At 43.2% G+C, this 19888-nt stretch overlaps 2 protein-coding genes across 2 annotated transcripts; both read right to left on the minus strand.

Annotated features, from left to right (window-relative positions):
• Nucleotides 1–1425: 1425 nt before the first annotated feature.
• On the minus strand, nt 1426–3458 carry LOC119460650 (terminal nucleotidyltransferase 5B). Its single transcript, XM_037721688.2, has 2 exons — nt 3064–3458; nt 1426–2980 (listed from the first exon to the last, which is right to left on the minus strand). Exons 1-2 carry the CDS (start codon nt 3066–3068, stop codon nt 1849–1851), a joined length of 1137 nt encoding a protein of 378 aa, XP_037577616.1. The 5' UTR covers nt 3069–3458; the 3' UTR covers nt 1426–1848.
• Nucleotides 3459–4261: 803 nt separating this feature from the next.
• Nucleotides 4262–19398, minus strand: LOC119460652 (ganglioside-induced differentiation-associated protein 2-like). The gene is made up of 5 exons (XM_037721689.2): nt 19207–19398; nt 18323–18470; nt 14943–15131; nt 12061–12204; nt 4262–4857 (listed from the first exon to the last, which is right to left on the minus strand). The coding sequence occupies exons 1-5, from the start codon at nt 19323–19325 to the stop codon at nt 4813–4815; spliced, it is 645 nt and encodes a 214-aa protein (XP_037577617.1). The 5' UTR covers nt 19326–19398; the 3' UTR covers nt 4262–4812.
• Nucleotides 19399–19888: the final 490 nt, after the last annotated feature.

Below are 19888 nucleotides of genomic sequence, written 5' to 3' on the forward strand. Positions count from 1 at the left end.
ACTGCTAGAATAGTGTGCATCTGGGGCTGAGAGCATTGCTGAACACATCTCAAAAATTGCTTTCATACATATATACAGACAAATGCTTTGGAAGGTAGATGTAAAGACTGCCACACCAGTATTGATGCATTAATACCACTCACGCTCAGGTTTGGAATTCTATCGTTTGCTCAATCTACCTATGTGATGCCACTACCAACTTCATGCAAGAACATTAGTTACTATGCTTTCCATTATTTGAGTTTAGTGATCCATATCTGCCTGTCTCTTCTGTGCAAGCAACACTACTTCTACAAAGTAGTTTCTTGAAGCAACTTGCAGAAACTGACAAAGGTAAGCATGTAAATTGCCTGTATTCTTTTTCAACTCTGCACTAAACTTCAATAACCCGTAGTATATGAATTTTAGAGCAGCTTGTGATCGTAACCAGTAAAATTGTACAGCAAGATATTCACATATGCTAGTTCAGGCTGGAAATCCAAATACAAGGCTATAGGAACCGCATTTTTCTCAGATCCTGTGGTTCGTAAAGTTTTGACGCCGACTGTACATGCAGGTCGCCAGCGCTTACGGCTTTGCGAAAGCAAGATTTGCAACCGATTTTGAATGTTTTAGCCTTGCGCGCATTTCCAGCAGTTATCCAAAGCCCCTGCAAACCCGCAGAACATTCGAGAAACAAAAGGAATGCGATCCGCGCATGGTTAGGAATTCCCTCGCGTTCGTCGTGACCAGTTAGTGATAGATGCTCCTTTGTGCATTGTTTCGGAATTGTGAAAGATTTGTTATCGTTCCAGTAAAAGCACAGCTGTAAACTAGTCAAGCAAGCCGCTCTTGTAGAATGGGTACGACGCATGAATAAAAAAAAAGGGGGGGAGGGGGGGGGCAGTGTCATACTACGTCGCACCCCTGACACAATAAACGACTTTTTACTTTCGTACGTCCTCTGTAATCGGGTGGCCACGAAACTGCGACAAATGACTACAGCTGCAAGTGCGACGTAACATATTGCCACGCAGGGAGGGCCCCCGACGTATTACGGCGCGTGCCCTCGATCGTATGCGACCTAACTGGCAGGCATGCCAAGCAAGGTCGCAGCACGGTTAAGCGCATTAGCGAACAATCCGCACGCACGGAAGGCCTGAATTCCGGTCGGAGCACAGGTGCGCCACGTCGGGAAAGGCGCCTGTGGAGGCGAACGAAAGCGACAACAGCCCCTCCGACGGAAGGAAAAGCGCCGCCGCCAGCAGACGCCCTGATAAAATGCGAGCGGCGCGCACCGGTGGCTTCCCGATAAGGGCTGCCTTATCGGCGGTGAAATCCGTTGTGTAAGGGCCCGTCGCCGGGCGCGGAGAGTGCGACTGGGTGGCCGCAGCCCTCTCGGCGCACACGGGACGGCGGGCAGTGAATAACGCGCACACACACACATACAGTTTTGGAGCCGAACACATCGCATTGGTTTTATGCTTTGTTACAGAAAAGGACTTGCGAGGAGAGGGGAGCTGCCGGTTGCGGCAGCTTACAGAGCGGCCGTCGGCCTCGCGGTTCGGAGCGGCCGGCCTTGCCCTTATCTAGGGCTGCCGGGCGGCCTTGCCCAGGGAAACAGAGCGGCCCAGTTGGACATGGCAAAAAAACAGGGCGGCCTTGGGCCCCGCTCAGCTGTTGCATTCCGGCGCGCGCAAGGAGTCCGACTGACCGCAGTTCACGTGACTTGCAGGGTAGGGGGGGCCATGGAAGACCCGGGTCGGTCCGCGCGTGCGTCCTCCCCGCGGGCGGCCAAGGCCGCCCTGTCGGCTTCCGGCGCTGCATACCGTCGCGCACACACACGCACACCACGACGCACGCCTGCGCTCAGAGGGGTCCTGCGGCCAGGCCGGGGCTCAAGCCCGCCGGGCCCAACGTGGGGCCCAGGCCGAGCAGCCAGCAGGGCTGGGCGAATCCGCACAGCCGGGGCGGCTGCTGCTGCACAAGCAGCGCGCGGCATGCCAGCTCCTGGATCAGCTGCAGCGTCTGGCGCCGCTCGTGGCCCATCAGGCACACTGTAGAGCCGTCCACGACGCGGTACAGGGTCGCCAGGAACGAGTAGCGCAGCCGCTCGTGCGAGAGGTGGTTGGCCAGGAAGCTGTGCAACTTTGCGCGCTGCGCCTGGATCTCGGGGAAGTCGATAAAGAAGCGAGAGCACATGTAGCGCTCCAGGGCCCGCGTCGAGTCGGTCGTGTGGAAGCCGCGCGCCAGCAAGTGGCAGTACTTGAGCAGGCCGCCGCCGCGGATCTCCTCGGGGTTGCGCGTCGCGATGAGCCGCCGCCGCAGGTGCTCCAGCGCCTGACCGAAGTTGCCGTACACTGACTCGGCAAGCACGCTGGGGAAGAAGTCCTGCGTGCAGCGTGGCAGCAACGCCTCCGCCGAACCGCCGCCGCACTGGTGTAGCAGCAACAGCGGGTCCACCACGATCTGGAACGAGTCGACGCTGAACTCGAACTGGCGCCGCATTCGATGCACGAACTTGAGCTCGACGTTACGGCCCAGGCTGTTGGAAAGCGAGACGAGCGACCAGCGGTCTTCGTCGGTGGCCACCTTCACGAGCTTGTGCAGGTAGGCCTCCTTGAGGGCGCACGCATTGATGCGCTTCACGCCGGCCGGCAGCAGCTCGGCCAGTGCGTCAAGCACGGCTGTCTTGACGCGCTCGAAGCCGCCGGCGCCGCTGCTGCCAAGTTCGCAGCCAAAGATGACGTCCAGGTCGTTGTACTCGGCCGACGTGTCCGGCTCCAGCACGTAGGACGCGGCGCCGCCGTTCAGCCGCACGTCCCGCACGGGCACGCCCTGGCGGCCCAGCTGCGACCGCACGCGCTGCACCAGGTCCCGCAGCCGAGTCTCGAGCGCCGGGAAGTTGCCGCGACCCTGGACGGACACGGGCTCCTCCAGGAGCTCCTGCAGCCGCACCACCTGGTCGTAGCCCAACACCGAGAACCGGGCCTCCTCGACACTGCGCCAAGCGGGCAAGACGTGTCAAGAGACGTCGGCTGACAGCCGGCGCGCGCCATATGTCGCGAGCGAAACAGTGCTTGCCTCATGATTCCAAACGTTGGTCGACTCTGGGTCCACAGGTATTACTCGCTGCAGCTGGCCGGCCGAGGACGACCACTTCCCAGGAACGCACGGCGACTGCGGGCAGACTGTTTCAGCGGCGAGCGGTCCGACGGCGTAGCAGCAGAACGGCTCCTCGGCGGCTGCTCGTGTGGCCACTGCGGCCAACCGCTAGGCGGCGGGTCGCTTCGTTGCCAGGGGAACGCGCTGCGCATGCGCCCCCCTCCCCGCGTGACGCAAGTGCGCCGCACGCGCGACGGCGCGCGCGCGCGCGCGCATGCACGTAACAGCGAGCGTGCTCCGGAACAGACGTGCAAACTGCGTCAAAGGCACTGCTGTTGCAGGCGCCGTTGTGTTTTGTTGCTTTTGCGCTGCCGCCGCCGTTCCTTCGGGACGCCTTGAGCGCGTCTTGTGGTCGCCCGACCGGCGTGTGGCGCCGGTCTCGAGCACGGAGAAAGCCTGCGACAACAGCGCCCGAAAATGACCGCCAAACTATCCGGAACGGGTAGTTTTCCAGCTGTCGCGCGGAGCGCCAGCTAGTGCGCAGTTCCGAGGGCTGCGTGGGCGCCGTGTTGACGCCGCAGCTGGGGTCCGATCGATGTGCGTTCAGCGTACACGGGGCTGTGACGTCGGTTACAACTCGGTTGACGTGGGCGGCAGCACTCCGCGCGTCCATTGAGGAACCTGCGGCTATTTTTAGGGAATCGGGACCGGTGTGCAGCTGATGTCACGCCGTTTGGGTCGCAATGATTCGGTCAACCTAACTGCGCAACTGACGCGCAGCACGGTTACCGTAACACGGAATTCCAGGGCTGAAGGCGCGAAAGTTAAGGACGAATGTGTTTTGATTGCACATATTTAATGCTTGACGGTGTCCTGTTCGTCACTTGAAATAAGCAATTACCTGAACCGCCCAAGATCATTACCTGCGCCGCGAGTGCTTACGTGCTTGTTTGAATAGTACTATTCAAACAAGCATTCACACTGCTGAGTTATGGTCACCTGAACAATAACAGCGTGTTCATTTGTGCTGGTTTGTACCTTTTAATTGTCAAACAGCAGAAATTCGAACAGTGCAACACAACGTGCCTCTTTGTCCCGTCTCGTACTGTTTAAAATTCTGCTCGTTGAACAACGGTGAGGTTAAAACAAAAATCATGACAGAACACAATAGACAAACTGCCATACGAAATCTTTATACATACAAAAATGTTTACAGATTCAACACTGCAAGTCTTGTAGGAAAAATATATTGATATCCCAGATCTGGCCACTGCATTTAACAGACTTGTGCGAACAGAATAACCTGACATAAAATATTATATATACACACAATTTTTAAAAAGGTCCTGCTCAGCTGATGAAATATCCGGTCCATCAGCTTATGAGTCATCTGAACAGGTAATAAAACAGAAAGGCATGAGCCCCTGTCTTATACAGCTGCCAAGGCTGTAACCTATCAGCTCCGAACACAATGATATTCAGTGAGCCACTGTTTATTTGAAGACTAGCAAGAAAGAATGACACCTAAAAATTGCACTGAACTTAAGCACATCACTCCGCCCTAGAGAAATAAAAAAGAAAAGGCACACACAATCCTGACTGCAACGCGGTATAATAAGGCAGGCTTCCCACTTTGGCAAGAGCTTTGAGTTCACCACTGTACAAAAATCAAAGATAAAAGCATCAACAAAGTGGCATGACATCACATAGTAAAACGACGCAAGAAGACTATTCCATGTCTGGCACAATTTCTTGTCGCCGTGGCCCATTTATCTGTGGAAGAGAAAAAAGGAAAGAATCAAAAGTATACATTAGCAAAGGCTAGCGATAACTTCTCTAGTGCCTACTAGACTCTCAGCAAAATATTAAGAGGCAGCTTTGCTTTAGGTGTGTCTAAGTACACTGGAACAGAGAAATTTTTTTGTTCATCTGCTGAACAACTTTTCATGCAGCTTGTGGCATTTCAATAAAGTTAAAATCTACCTACTATTTAAAGCAGATTATGAATTAAGCCATCAGTTTATGGCACACACAAAAATAAAGTGAGAAATGGAAAATACTGATGAATCAAGTTTACAACACTAACTCAGTAATGACATCACAATATTTTAGACATATGAAGTGGACATAATTTATGCATTATACACTGCCCTGAATTATACTGGTAAATTGTGAACAGGACTCTCGTGACAAATAAACAATAACGTTTTCACGCAAGTTGTAAACTAATACACCATATTTGTCTGCTTTAGATGATCTGACTGACATGATTAACAGAACTGCAATATGTTTCTGGTGCAGAATTATGTAGTTGTGAACTTCACACTTCATTACTGTTACTTTTTTAATTTAATGATTTGTGGAATTGTTTCTAAAAAAATTACCCTAAATCAAAATTCTGCTTCAAGAAGTTGGCAGAATTTAGCTTTCTTAAATGCAACAGATGTAACTTCTATAGGCTCAGTGGCTATTCAATGATAGCACTTCTTCATTTCACATTTATTTTTTACATACAGAAATGAGTTGGCCCCAAGCTAAAGAAACTTTAGCTCTTACGAACAAGAGAACAGCTACATGAGCATGTGATCACAAAAAAAAAAAATAAAAAAAAAATAAGCTGTACAGGTTTGAGGGAAAAAAAAAAAGTTATCATTAACAGCCCTATCATGTCCAATGAAGAAAGGAGGCCTCTCTCAACATTGTCCAGCCATGCTTTTACTGTGCGTCATCTATTCTTTGCCCCTAAATGTTATCTCAAGCCTCCCTGATTTTCTGTTCTGATGGCACTCATACTGTTCATGCCACTGTATCTCCTGTCAGTAATGTGTAGCAGACATGGTGCCCAAACCCACTTCAAATTTTAATTGCTGTCAGCTAGGATGTCCTTAAGCGAGTTTAATATCCAACTCAAGTTATTCTATAATGCAATGATTTCAATTTTTCTTTATTGCGACTTGGAAGTTCAAGGCTTTTTTTTTTTTCTTTTTTTCCAAGATGCTTTGAAAGACTTGCAATTGTTTCCTGAACAGCTAAGCAACAGGGCACCCCAAGTATGCATTTCTTTTTATGATGAACCTTTAGCTCAGGGGCAACTCTAAGATCCCCATTCCAATGTGAAACTCCAGAAATGCTCTCATTATAGGCATCCATTGAGCTGAATTGAATAAAATTTGTTGGATTCACTTCAAAATGTTGGATTTAGGAGAGCAAGCTAAATCCTACTAACTGTTGAAAGAAAAATGTTAATTTAGTGGCATCAAATTGCAGAATTTTCATTAACTTTGCTAAAATTCTACTTACAAATTATTGCTATGGTATCAAATAGTAGTGAATAACATAAATTTTGCCTGTTTTTGTTGTTCTAACAAATCTGGTTTACAGAACTATGATACTGTTTTTTATTGCCGAGTTAGTTGTAAACTTGATGCATCACTTTAGTATTTCCATTTTTGGCAAGCTTGCCAATTTTCAGCAATGCATGATGCTAATGGGCATTTCCTGAATGTCAATATCCTACTGGCATATTTCATGCACTCTGGTTCTGTAAGGTATTTTCCCAGTAGAACTTAACGCTCATTTTTCTAGCATCTGTCATGACCCTATGTCATGAAAATCACCTATGCTAAAGGCTAGGTTGTTATGACAAGAAAATGTTGTCAGTGAATGACAAATTGTTACAGTTTTCCCCATTCACCTGTTAACATAACTATTTCCTGTTAAATAATTGTTATTTCTCACTAGAAAAGGGCTTAAGGGCGAGCTGAGTGGAGAGGAATTTTCCATATGCAGAGCACCTTGACAATGTGCTAACACTTCATAATTATCATGAGGTACAGCTGCAAATAAAAGCTGTAAGGCCAGATATGTAGCAGCCTAGAACCAAATGCGACATTTTCTGAAGAAATAAAAAGTGCACATTATTAGGCACTCACGATTAAAAGAAATTGAAGACAGGCACCTGTCTTTGCTCTCTTGCTTGCGATTGTTTTATGCTTTTGAACATCATTTACTCTTTCGGAAAATGTGGCAACTATCTATTCGCATCCACATGCTGCACTTAGTGAATGTCAGAAAGTCACATGCTGAATGTGCCAAAACTGTTCAATAAAAATTGTAGTCCTCACACAAAGCAACAAAATACTCTAGCACTGTGGAACCACAAACACATACAGAATTTTGTTACTGTCATTCTTGTTCACAGATTCACAAGGCTTAATAAAATAAAATAATGAAAATTATGCAAAGGGAGAATACTTAACCATGTAAATGGTCGCTACAGAGAAATGTTAAGTTAAGTTGAGCTGTTTCAAAAAATTATGATTCTGCAACAGCAAAACAGTCCTGTTTTACTGTAAAGGATTGGTGAGCCAGAGAGGACTTAAAAAGAAGGACTACACTGTTTTCTAGTGAAGACAAAAAGTCAACTTGGCCAGTCTTGAGAACTTTTCTTGTGCCAAAACATACGAGAAAATACTTCTAAATCTAAGATTTTGCCCTGACAAGCTACCGCTGATGTTGTGGCGCAAAGTTAAGAGGTTCATTTGGCCCGTTTTTTCCAGCAATTACCTTTTCCCATCAAATGAAAGAGAATAGGGTTTTGAATTAATACTTTATCAGTCTGAACTGATATAATGTTGGTCTTTAGTATCCCTATAAGTGCTTTGACCTAGCTCACCAAAGGAATACCGCTAATACCAGCTCACCAATATATAATGTTTCAAACCAATTCGTCCAGTCAGCTTGATCAGCGTCAGGGGAAAAGCGATATTTTTGCCTTGACTTGCTATTTGAAAATCACATCACAGATCATTAACCAATACCTTTAAGAGGCACCCCAAATGCATTTTCATTCTCACACAGGCCCTCTCAGCGAGCCAAGTCAGTGAGCTAAGCCTCACTCCAGTAGTGCTCAGCAGGTCAAATGCATACAGACTTCAACTAGGATTGGAGCTGCCTGCATAACTAAAGGCCACAAGAGTGATGGAACAAAAAATTATAGATACAATATTAAGATACAGGAAAACAGCAGTACAGATTATGAAATGTAGGCAGTGATATACAAAGTAAAAAGTGGACTTGGGTGATAAGTGATGCTCAAAGCAGATAAATAGTTGTCTATTACACTAACAGAATGGGTGCCAAAAAAGAGAAAAGGGAAATGCAGTTGAGGGTGACAGAGAATTGGGGTGTGTGATGAGGTTAGAAAATTTAATGTCGAGCCAGGAAATTTAGATTCGATAGAGTGACAGGAGATAGAGTTAACTGGAGATCATTAGGAGAGCCCACTGTCCTGCAGTGGACAGGAAATAGGTTTATAATGATAATATCGGGGGTATTTTAGGGCATCACATCTATATTTTATAGGCCCATTTTTAAATTTCTTAAGATCAGCAATTTGAGCCAAATAAAGTATGACTAACAAAGCTCTAACAATGTTAAACATGATTTTGGATGGACAATGATGAAAAGCTGAGCCCTTTTATTGAAGCTCAAAGCAAAATTCACTTATTACTTCAGCCTAAGCAAACTACACGCTGACCAAATTTCAGAGTTCCCAGAGATTTGTGGCAAGCAGGGGCGAATATATTGTGCTGTGTGTGTGTGGAATAATACATAACTTCAGGAGTGCCAGAATTCTTGACAAATGCGACTACTCAGAATTTTAAAAAATGGCAAGCTAATGGAAAGAAAAATTGGTATCTACTTGCTGTAGCATCAAGCTAGTACAAAGGTAATTCATATGGTTTCCTGGGGAAAAGAAAGTTGGGAGTTGCCACGGCCGGATAAAAACTTACTGAAACAGCATTTCTGACTTGTCACTTTTTTGTGTGTGTGAAACGAAGATTTAAACCCTCCAAACCACAGAAATGATACTGGCAAGTGTCTGAGCGCCCTAAATAATTTACTATGATACACTGGCTCACTCTACTCTTGTGATCGGGGTGGCTGCCACACAGTGAGCGCAGCCAAAAAAAAAAAAAAATTGTGCACAGCACTTCTGTTTATTTTCTATGAGCAACACCATCATACCCAGCCTTACTGCTATGCAACATGAGCAAATTGCTCTGTGTCATGTCACAATAATGTGAATGTTGCCACATCTGGCATTTCACAACAACTTTAGCATCAAGTTAAAATACATTTTATGTGTGTTTTGCAACCTTTAAACCTACTAAGTGTGGCCCTTTTACATTCATCAGTGTGCGGTAGAGTTTCTACACTTTCGAAATTATAAGTCAGTGGTCCTTAATGCACAGGGAATAAGCAGCTTGTGGATCACTGATAGAGCTGCCCCTGATGGCATAAAGAAAGCAAAGTAAATTGGAATGAAAAATTCATTCGTAAGAGCTGGAAATTGTAATACAATGAAACCTCATAACGAAATTGCATTAAGCATGAAAATACCTTCATTACATTCTATCTTTCTTATACGTTCTATCTTTCTTATAAGCATATATTCATACATGCTAATATTGGCAATAAAATTGAAAATTTTACTTTGTTATAAAGATGTTCCTTGTATCAAAGTTCACCTATATGAGCCATCCATTTGTGATACACTGTATGTCCATTTGCAAACATTAAATGTTCTCTCCAGCAGCAGGACTTTTGGGAGATTTCGATTTCTGTCCATCATGATCCATCAGTGGACCATAAACTCCTGTATCTTTCGCAAGAACAAGCAAGATAGTTCCACTGCGGCTACTATTGGAAGGGACAAATTTTTTTTCACCTGCTTTGATTTTTTATACAGGAAAATACCAGCATTTTAACAGCCATGCAAGGTGGCTAACTGCAGTGACCCACTTTGTTATGATGTGGGGATCTAGACTCTCGCTTTTCATTTCACACTCCATTCCTTTGTTAAGTGCAAAAAATCCACATTCTCATCTGCCCTTTTTAAGGAAAGCCGTTCAAGAACAGGATTGCACTATAAGCAACGACGAACAGCAACAGTGCTATCAGGTGGCACATAATGGCATAAAAAATAAGGAAAGCAGAGCCTAACTTCTGCACACACATAAACAGTGACAGTAGGTACACAGAGCTGCATACTCCACCCAAAATATATATATTTCTTCTTCCTTTTTGCAGTCTCTGTATTCTGCAATTTGATTTTATGCAGAAATATTTGTATAATTCATGGTCATAAATTTTGCACTGTTACCATGCTGCTGCAGGGGTGCACAATTGAAAAATGTGCCTTAAAAATTGTCTGTAGGACGAATTTTTCACAAATTGGCCATTCATAAAAATAAGGAAAATTTCAGTCCTCAATGAAACAAGCATTGATATAACAAAGTATTGGATATACCAAAGTAAATTTTAAATGTTTCTCACAAATATCAGTGTATAACTAATATACGATTATATAGTGAATATCGGATATCCCGAAGGTACAGTTGTGTTTGATGCAACTTGGTTACAACGAGGTTCGGCTGTACGCATTTTACCGTGAGCAAGTTGAAGGACTGATGGCGTTTTGAATCCACTTGAACCCACCAGCTCATGTTCTGCAGCCAATCGCCGCCATAGCCACTGAGCCAGCACAGTGGGTAGTGAGCTACTTCAGTTCACACTTTTATGCAGAACGGCAGCAGTCGTTTAAAATGGTGAGATCCGATAGAAACATGCAAGTACAGAAACTTGTTATAATAAAGTTGCATTCATCAAAAAGACACCTCTGTTATCCCCTTCAGGCGCCAATTAATTTGGTCCTTTTAAAATTTAGTTTCATCACATTTCTCGTACCTTGATAATTTTGAAAATCATACAGCTGCAGAACATATTAGGAATTTAGAATTCTTCAGTTAGTTTTCTGAAGTTTGTAGAATATGAACTCGATGCAAGAGCTCTTTATAGGAGCATCAGGTGTGAATCTCAGCTATTTCACGTCTAGCATACTTAGAAAACACCTATCCAGACATTTGAAATATATGCCTGATGTAAAACATTGTGAAAACAATGGAAGACGTGAACCCTCCACATGAATACAAAATGACACTGTGAGGGCAAAGATACAGCCGTCCAACTTCCAATTCATTTTACGAAAACACTTTAAGCTTATTATTCAAACTTGCAGCACAGGCCCAATCAGGAGTGCTTCAACATGTTGGTGAGAAATTTTAAATATTATAATTTTAATCAGCGTTTTTGATTCTGATGCACGCCCTTGGCATGCAGAATTGTGCACACAGCACCTGAAGGGCCTATACCCAATATTCATCCTAATAATTCATTTGTCCCGTGCTGACACCGGCAAGACAAATTTCGTTTACTTTGTTATATTTGATAATTTGTTATATGTAGGCTCGATTGTAATTGTCTGTTTTTTGGAGTTGTGCCAACAGTGTTGGAAAAGCATTAAAAAATGTTCCACTACTTCGTGCCCTTAAAGTCAAAGTACATAAAGCAAGAAGGTGTAACTGCACTGTGCAGTGTATACGCTTGCTAATACATAACTAGAAAGTATAATTTTGCTGTCTTCCCGGATAAAAGAATGTTTGTTGTTACACTTGTCAGATATAATAGGGAAAAGGACTAGGTATGAGAACATAACTAAGGTCCAACAGAAGAATCGTGGGACTACTGTGTGAAGTGTAACCTCTGAACGTTTGGAAAAAAACATTTACATTTTTTTAATCTCTCATACACGTGTCGATCCAGTTGTTGCTGCAGGTAGTTAATGTCCAGGTCAAAAAAAAAAAAAAAAAAAAAAAGACGCTTGAGCTACTTTAGTTCCAAGTGAAAGGCTCTTCCCACTACCAAAATTATTTTCTGCACAATATTGCATAGCAATTGCCTATCACGATCCTCATACCTTTTTCTCTAATTGAAAGGTACTTTCCATTGCAGAAGCTATGTTCTACATGACACTTTGGTATCAATACCACTGAGACTTTCTTTGTCATGACTTCCTAGGAAGCCACAGCTCTTTTTTTGCATTTGAACAATGATGTGCCTGTGAACACACACCATAAAATCGTGCTCAAGCACAAATCGTGGCAAATCCAGCTGGTCAGGTGCAATGTCCTGGTAAAGCTCATCCAACTTGGACACCAGGCACAACCGATGCCTCAGGTCAGGGGCACGGAACGTGCAGAACCACCATGCTGACACCTGTAAGCACAAGGAAACAAGAAATGCACTCCAAAGATAAATGTACTTCAAAGAACACTATGCATGTCTGCAAACAGACAAACAAACAAACAAACAAATAATGAATGAATAAATAAATAAATACAAACACACTTAAGTCCATAAAGAGCCCACACAAAGTAATTTGATTAGGAGACATGTAGCTCCTTAAAGTAGGTGCCACGATTATCGAAGGAAAATAAAAGCATTCTGGATGCAGCCAGAAATTCAAAATATCATTCAATTTTTTTCCGTGCCAAACTTTACCAAACAATCTAAAAAAAAAAAAAGCAATCACTTCTTTAGATTTTGCATATATTAGGTACAGGAGCCTTCTATTTCGCAACCAGATTTTCCTGCTATTTGCATACTGAGTGTATTACACTAATAATCAAGCCTCTTCATGAAATGTGCATGTTTCCAGGGAGTGCTGTGGCTAACATGCATAGCCAAACAACATATGGTGTAATGGGAACAAGGAAGTGCTATAAACAACTTTTTCCTCAAGTAAGAGTGATGAAGGGGTCCCTTGCAGACTGCAAACAAAATGATGAAGACAAAAGTAAAACTAAGCATGCATAAAAATGTACGGTGGTTGCAGAATTGTCCTTAAGCACACATCCACAATTTGAGAGAAGGCTCAAATCAAGAAAGAAGTCAGTAGATTTGATTGATTTGCACTGAGAGCTTTTCATGTTTATGTTTAAAGAGCACTCGTATTATCATAATTTGAATAGACGGAAACACCAAAGTTCTTGGCTCTTGTCTTTTGTGTTACCATGGCCTAGCCTAATTTAACCTTAATAGCACAAAGGTGGCCAGAAGTTCACTTTAATAGAAGTGCACTGACTTTATAGGAAACTAATGAAAGTCTCCAAGCTGTTCACTTAAAGAATTAATCTCAACAGTGAGCTCACCTCAAAGGTTTGAGTCAGCTGTAATGCACGGCTAGTGCTGAAATTTCTGTGTACTTCAAAATTGAAGCCACTGCTAAGCATTTGTTTAGACATGTTGAAGATATACCATGCTAACACTAGAGAGGTCTTGAATAATTGTGCAAGCAAAACGAGAAAAAATAAAGTGCTTCAGAAGTGTGAAATATCAATGGAAGTGGAAAGCCACATTTCTGAGCTATTTCCTGCCCCAATGACTTGATTGAGTGAGCAGAGAATCACTGCCTTATAAATCAAATCTGTCCACACGAAGAACTGCTATCTTATAAGTACAATAATCACGTCTAACATTTGTGTCCTGCATTTTCAAGCATGCAAAACTTGAACGGTGTAGAATTAAATTTATATGCAGTTGTACAGGGATTAACAATAATATCTTAGAGCTTTTCACTTTTATAATGAAAAATGTGCACAATGCTTTATACAGTTCGCTATGGGTGTGCAAGACAAGCAACTAAATAAAGATCACTTCAGTACCAACTGAAGAAACAAGCTTGGCTGTGTCACAGTACTGACCTAGCTTAATTCACAAGTTTGTCTTGCAGAAAGACCATGCTGTACCCAGCATGCAGTGTTTTCCCTTCTGAAAATTCAGTTTCCTAGTGCAGTATTGCATGCTTTTAAAAATGTAGGCAACCTGTCAGAAAACATGCTTGAAATTGTGCAATTTAAAATGTTTTGTGACATAGAAGAAGTACAGAAATGTTTAGCATTAAAATGGTATAAATTAGTGAAGAAAGCATTAAAAGAACATTTACATTTGTCTGCTGTGAACTGCAAGATGAACAGTTGTTGAAGTCAAAGCCAAGCAAAAGCCAATAATTTTTTTTTTTAATATCTTGCTGCTACTCCTTGCAGTACTGCACAACTTCCTGCCCAAGCACATCCTGCTACCACATTTTTAATGCATTCACTTAGCTGCAAGACTTGCACACCGAGAACACTCACAAAATCTCACAGTAGTACTGCCAAGGCACCACAGTAGTGCAAACTTTCAACCTGTCTGTGTTACATTTTATGATTGCATTAGCCCTTTCTATAGTTGTAATCAGCTAGCGCAAGACGGGGGTAATTGGAGATCGCAGGGAGAGGCCTTCGTCCTGCAGTGGATAAAATATAGGATGATGATGATATGTAAACTGCATATGCAGTGCTTGAAGATATGTCCCTACCAGTTCGGCCAATACCAAGGAAATTTGAGTCCAAAGATATTGAGCACCGTTCAAGAAAAAAGGGACGTTTTCCCCAAATTTAGAAAAGTTTTGACATTTATAAGGCTTCCTTAGCCTCAGATGCTAAATATAAAATAAGGACACTATCTGACATACCTTTACTATTGTCTATGCAGATATATTTCAAGACATAATGCATCTTGGTATTGCTGATCAACACTGTGAGAAAGTTATTGCAAAAGAACTGTTTGCACCTTCCATCAACTACCTTCCATTTAATCCTCTGCCACTGGTTGAACTTTGTGCTTATAAATGCTGTTGAAAGCTCAAGCACGCAGACCAAACGAGTGAAGTGTATTAAATGAGTGAAGCGCATTAAAATGAGTTTAGAAAGAAAGTAAAATTTAAGCTACAAAATTTTTTTTCCTGCATAAAAATTGACGCAAGCTCATCTTTGCATAAAGCATAGCGACATAATGAACTACATAGTGCTCACAAAAACCTAGGAAAATGAAGGAAGCTTCGTCTCATTTATAGGAAAGCCGGTTCCTGGAGCCAACATGGAAGCAAGCTTCTTATGCAGAAAAGAGCTCACCCGTGTCCACCAGCCTGGATGCACGAGGTAGAGGCAGTGCAGGTTCTGCCTGTGCTTGGGGCCCAACAGCTCGAGCGCATCTTTCAGAAGAGCTTCCAACTCGGGTGGCTCTTGCGCCACGGTGTGAAGGTACACAGCCACAAATGCCTGTGTGACTGTGTCCAAGGTAAACAGGATTTGCAGCAGCACCTGTGCAAAGAACACGCCAGTAGCTTGGAACAAAACAGGTGCGACCACAAATCCCCAAAGCACAAGTGCACTGCTTTTCACCCAGATTATGAGCAGTTATGCTCATTCATGCTGCAAATACCTGCCTTTTCAGTCAAAGATAGCCCTCGTCTAGTATGAATGCTGTTAATTTAATATCAGTTGCAACTTAAGTCAGCTTTATATAACATTCATGAGATGATTGGAGCCCGGATAAAAAGTCTAAGAAAGCTTGACTGGGTCTGTGCCCCAGAGCATGACAGAGTGGTATCAATTCTACATACAAGAAAAGTAAATGTTCAGAAAATAATGCAGGAAAGACAAGAACTACAGGAACTACAAGATAAAGTAAAAGTACAAAGGCATATATGCATGAAAGAAAAAATGAAGAAAATCACAAAAATATTGCAAAAATGTCACAGGACCAAGAGAGAAAGAAAATGCAGGAGTACAACAAAAGGAAATAATGATAAAGTTACACAAATAAACTTCGCAGCTTGTTTCAATAAGAGCAAGTCCAAATCTGTACCATCCTTCACCAATTCATTAAGGTATGCTGGTTAAGTAAACCTTAGCATTTGGTTACCATAGGCATACCTGTCAACCTGTGCACATTAACATTCTTAAAATCCTGCACATCGTCACCAAGAAAGGATGGGGATGCAGCACAGTAAATACTGACAAGCAATGCCTTTTTTTTTTCAGGTCACAATGACTTCCTTAGCAACTTTGGTATTTCGCCTCCAGGAACTCCTCTATATAAATTTGCTCGACACAAGTTTGCTCGACACAAACTGGCCCCCCGTTCTTGCATCGTTTCACCATCGGAAGACTTCCAATGGAAGTTTTGGGGACCAACGAGGAAAATTGTTTTGTGAACAATTTTTTTTTTTCTGTAAGTCTCGTAGCAACATTAATAAAATTGCAAGGAGAGTTCAAATTTGTAAACACTGCAAGAAATTAGAAAGAGTCGACAAGTACGCATAGGTTGTGTTGCATCTCTCCATTGTCCATGTTTCTCAGTCATGTGTGAGGTAAGTAGGAGAATTTTCATTTACCTATCCAGTGATTTGAGGGCATCTTTACTCTTACTTGTTTCTAAATAAGAGTGTCACAAATGTCTAAAATGCTATGTACAGTCGAGAGCAAAAGTCTGGGGACCACAGGTGCTGCTAAAACTTTTTTTTCTTCGCAGCCTAGGCATTAAGACTGAAATCAAGCAGTACTGCCTATGTGCACCTGTTTGACTAGCGTCATGCACTCAGACAATTTCCCGTTGCACGACTGTGTAAGAACAATATTATTATTTTTTTTTTTGCCGATGCCGTGGTTTCCAGACTTTTGCTCTTGACTGTACATTCCACATAAACCTGTCCTCTGTGTGACTGTCCATTCCAGTACAGACTGTACTATGTGCACACTTAAGAATGAACATGTGCAAAGCACCTTAAAAATGCACGCCCAAATATGATATTGGTAATGCCTTGTCAAAGAATAAAATGCCCAACATGACCATACAAATAGTTATCAGAATTCAGGCACAATGGTTTGGCTACTAGTACTTGTTCCAGCCTTTTGATGTCCCCATCCCTGCAGTGCTGTACTCAAAAAGCATAGAGTGCCCACATGCTATAGAGTGTCAGGCAGGCCATGCTGGAAGTGCCAGTGGCAATTGCTCGAAGAGGGAGGAAATCTGTGCCTTAATCAAAATGTGTTGCTTGAAAAGCACATTCACTTCACAAGTGTATGAAGTTGGGCTAGTTGGCTTTGAATTCAACATTGTAATAACAGGGCTTTTTACACTGATTGTGCTATTGAGTCTAATCAAATTGTGGAGTTTAGCGGCCCGAAACTGCACAGTGGGTTATGAGGGTTGTCGTAGTGGAGGTATTTGGATTAATTTTGACCACCTGGGCTTAACGAGCATACAAAGCACAGTACATGAACGCTTTTGCATTCTGCCCCCCTCAAAATGCAGCTGGGATTGAACCCGCAACCTTGTGCTCAGTAGTGTAATGCCACAGCCACTGAGCTACCACAGCAGGTGATGTTGTGCCTGTGGCTTGCTGCAACGCCTGTTCTAATAAATGACAATTCACTGTGACAAGCGACAATCCAAGAAGAAGCAGGAGAGAAAACAGAACAAAAGAAATTACAAAGAGAAGAAAAAAAAAAATTAAGAACAGTAGGCGACCCTAATCTTTGACTTAGGTGTCTCTTAGTGGCACTCGCACCTCGGCGTTGGTGTTCTGTGCAATGGTGTGCGGTAATCAGTGATTTCGAATTAATTCTAATTATTCCAGACACTTCAGTAACTCAACTTGTAACTAAACTTATGCTCTGACTTCATATTTATAGTGAAACCCATGCATTTTGTGCTCTACTATTTTCTATTTTTTCTGAATTACGTCCCCGGTCTTCCCAGGAGGTGAATCGGAAGTGCTGTGGTAAGAAACAAGGTCACTCGATGGTCGTGCCACTAAAAAAAAAGTGGGGAGTGTTGACGTGTATTCCGTAGGTGAAAATGGTTCTCCAGTAATGATCTGGGAATGTCAGTTGGAAGCTGCGTAATTCTGTGCCAAAGACGAATCCCGCCTGTAGCAGCTTGATGTGATCTTCCTTCCTGATCTGCGACTACAGTGTAATAGCAGGGCACCATGGTCTCTTGCAATGTTTCCAGAGTGCCAGGAAGGCCAGCACGTCGTCCATGGCAGCTCCTCAAGAGCCGTGTCTTGTCAGTAATGGCTCTTGCATGCTGTGGCTTTCACCAGCTTTGTAGAGTGGTATGGTGGAGAAAAGGGCCCTGCTATGCAGAACTACATCGACCCTATCTTGTACTATATCAGTCAGTTTGCGTCGACGTGTTGCTTGATGATCAGAACGTTTTTATTTAGTTTGTTCATGCAGTAACTTATGTGCACTTAAAAGTAGACATCTCTGACAGATCTGTCTGGCTGAGTGGGAAATGTTAAAAGTGCTTTGTAGCAGCAATTTTCGGTTGAAATTGTTAATTCCTCTCACTGTGTCCCTTGTCCTTCTCTCAGGTTTCAGAATTCGTGACAGTCAGAACCTGTGCCATCCACCTTAATCTGTCCTGTCTGCGGCACTGTTACTACAATGTTGCATTCAATTACACTACATTCTGAACACCTCTGCCAAATGCAATTACTCACATGTTCTGGGTTCAAGCCTCGAAACCTCCGCCCCACAAAGACAAACACAGGGCGCCCCCTTCGATCTCGCCCAGCTTCATAAAAGAAACGTGCTTCTCGCACTGTGCGCAGATCCTCCTGACGGGCCTTTCGTAGTAGTCTGGTGTACCTGAATGCAACAAAGGCAGTTTCTACTCAGTGAGCAAGGCACAAACAAGGAACAAGTAGCAGTGGGATATATACATCATTTTAAAGAGACAGTAAAGGAAGATATTACATATTAAGAAAAATATCAAGTTAGATCAATAGATTATCTAAAAGTGTCATTTTCTGTGTGCCAATATATGACCTGTGTAGAAAATTGCCGCAAAAGGTCCTGCTACTGCCCCTTGATTTGAATTGCCCATGCCAAAATGGACGAATTGACGTAATCTCCATGTGGCCTCCTCCTCTGCTGCTCCAGCGATTCAGCCAGTGCTGACGTCGCATGAGGGATACCATGATGCAAAATAGGGGGTGCCAGTCCAATTTTCGATTTTCTTCTCACTTGCAATAGCTTTGTTCTGCCTATGAATGATGAATTTGTTGTTACAAAAGCCTAATTTGTCAATCATCTTTTTTCTTTTAGTGTCCCTTTAAGAAATTGAAGAATCTGGCTTCAAATGTAGGGGAATTTTTAAATTTTATCTTCAGATTTAATCTTGAAAATAATTACAACAGATGTCCAATATATAATAAAGGGTGTCTCAGGAAGATATAAGGCAGTCACAACTAGAATTCACTTCCACATCCTTGTTTTAGAGCAGCAGCATGTTACAGTGACTGAGACAGCATGGCGGGATTTTTTCCCACAGGATGTAACCAGTCCTTGGCAAACAGGTTCAAAAGAACACCTCATCACTGACCTATGGGAACGTTGGATTTCCCGTGTCATGGGGTCCGACAGTACACGGCCACCTTGTCTGTCAACATCTGCCTGCATGCGTGCGAAGGCTGTGCGGCCAACACACACCGATCCCTCCATTAGGGGTCCCGGATCCAGCTCCTTCTCTTCACTTGCTTCCTCTGCAACAGAATCATCTATCCCCTTAGCTGCTAGGTCAGGGACTTCACAGATGTGGCAGCAGCAGCAAAATCACTGAAGTCACCTAGCTCAAGCAAAGTGAAAAGGTCATAAAAAAAAAAAAAAAAAAATCAGCCTGCTCAAAGTGCGAAGCAGTGACAGCAATAGCCAAAAGAAAGCAGTAAAATACTGCTGATTCTGTAGTGGTTATTCAGTATCCTGGAAAATTGGGTAATTTCAGCAATTTCATTGCTTCTAACACAAGTTTTGCTAAATAATGTGTTATACTTCCATGTACGCCTACTCCAGGAAACTTGCAAGTGCTTGCAGAGGGCATGTAGTAGATATGCACATGTGATATAGCATAGTGAAGCTTCCATAGAAGCCCAAATTTTCAGAACATGGTAGTTCATGGACAGTTTCGTCATCCATGCAACATATCTCGTAGAATAAAACGTAGTGTGATGTCACATCCAGAATAAACAATAAAATGATGGCACAGTTGCGTGGTGCTTGACAATAGA

The sequence above is a fragment of the Dermacentor silvarum genome, chromosome 8 (assembly GCF_013339745.2).
Source record: "Dermacentor silvarum isolate Dsil-2018 chromosome 8, BIME_Dsil_1.4, whole genome shotgun sequence".
Taxonomy (NCBI): Eukaryota; Metazoa; Arthropoda; class Arachnida; order Ixodida; family Ixodidae; genus Dermacentor; species Dermacentor silvarum.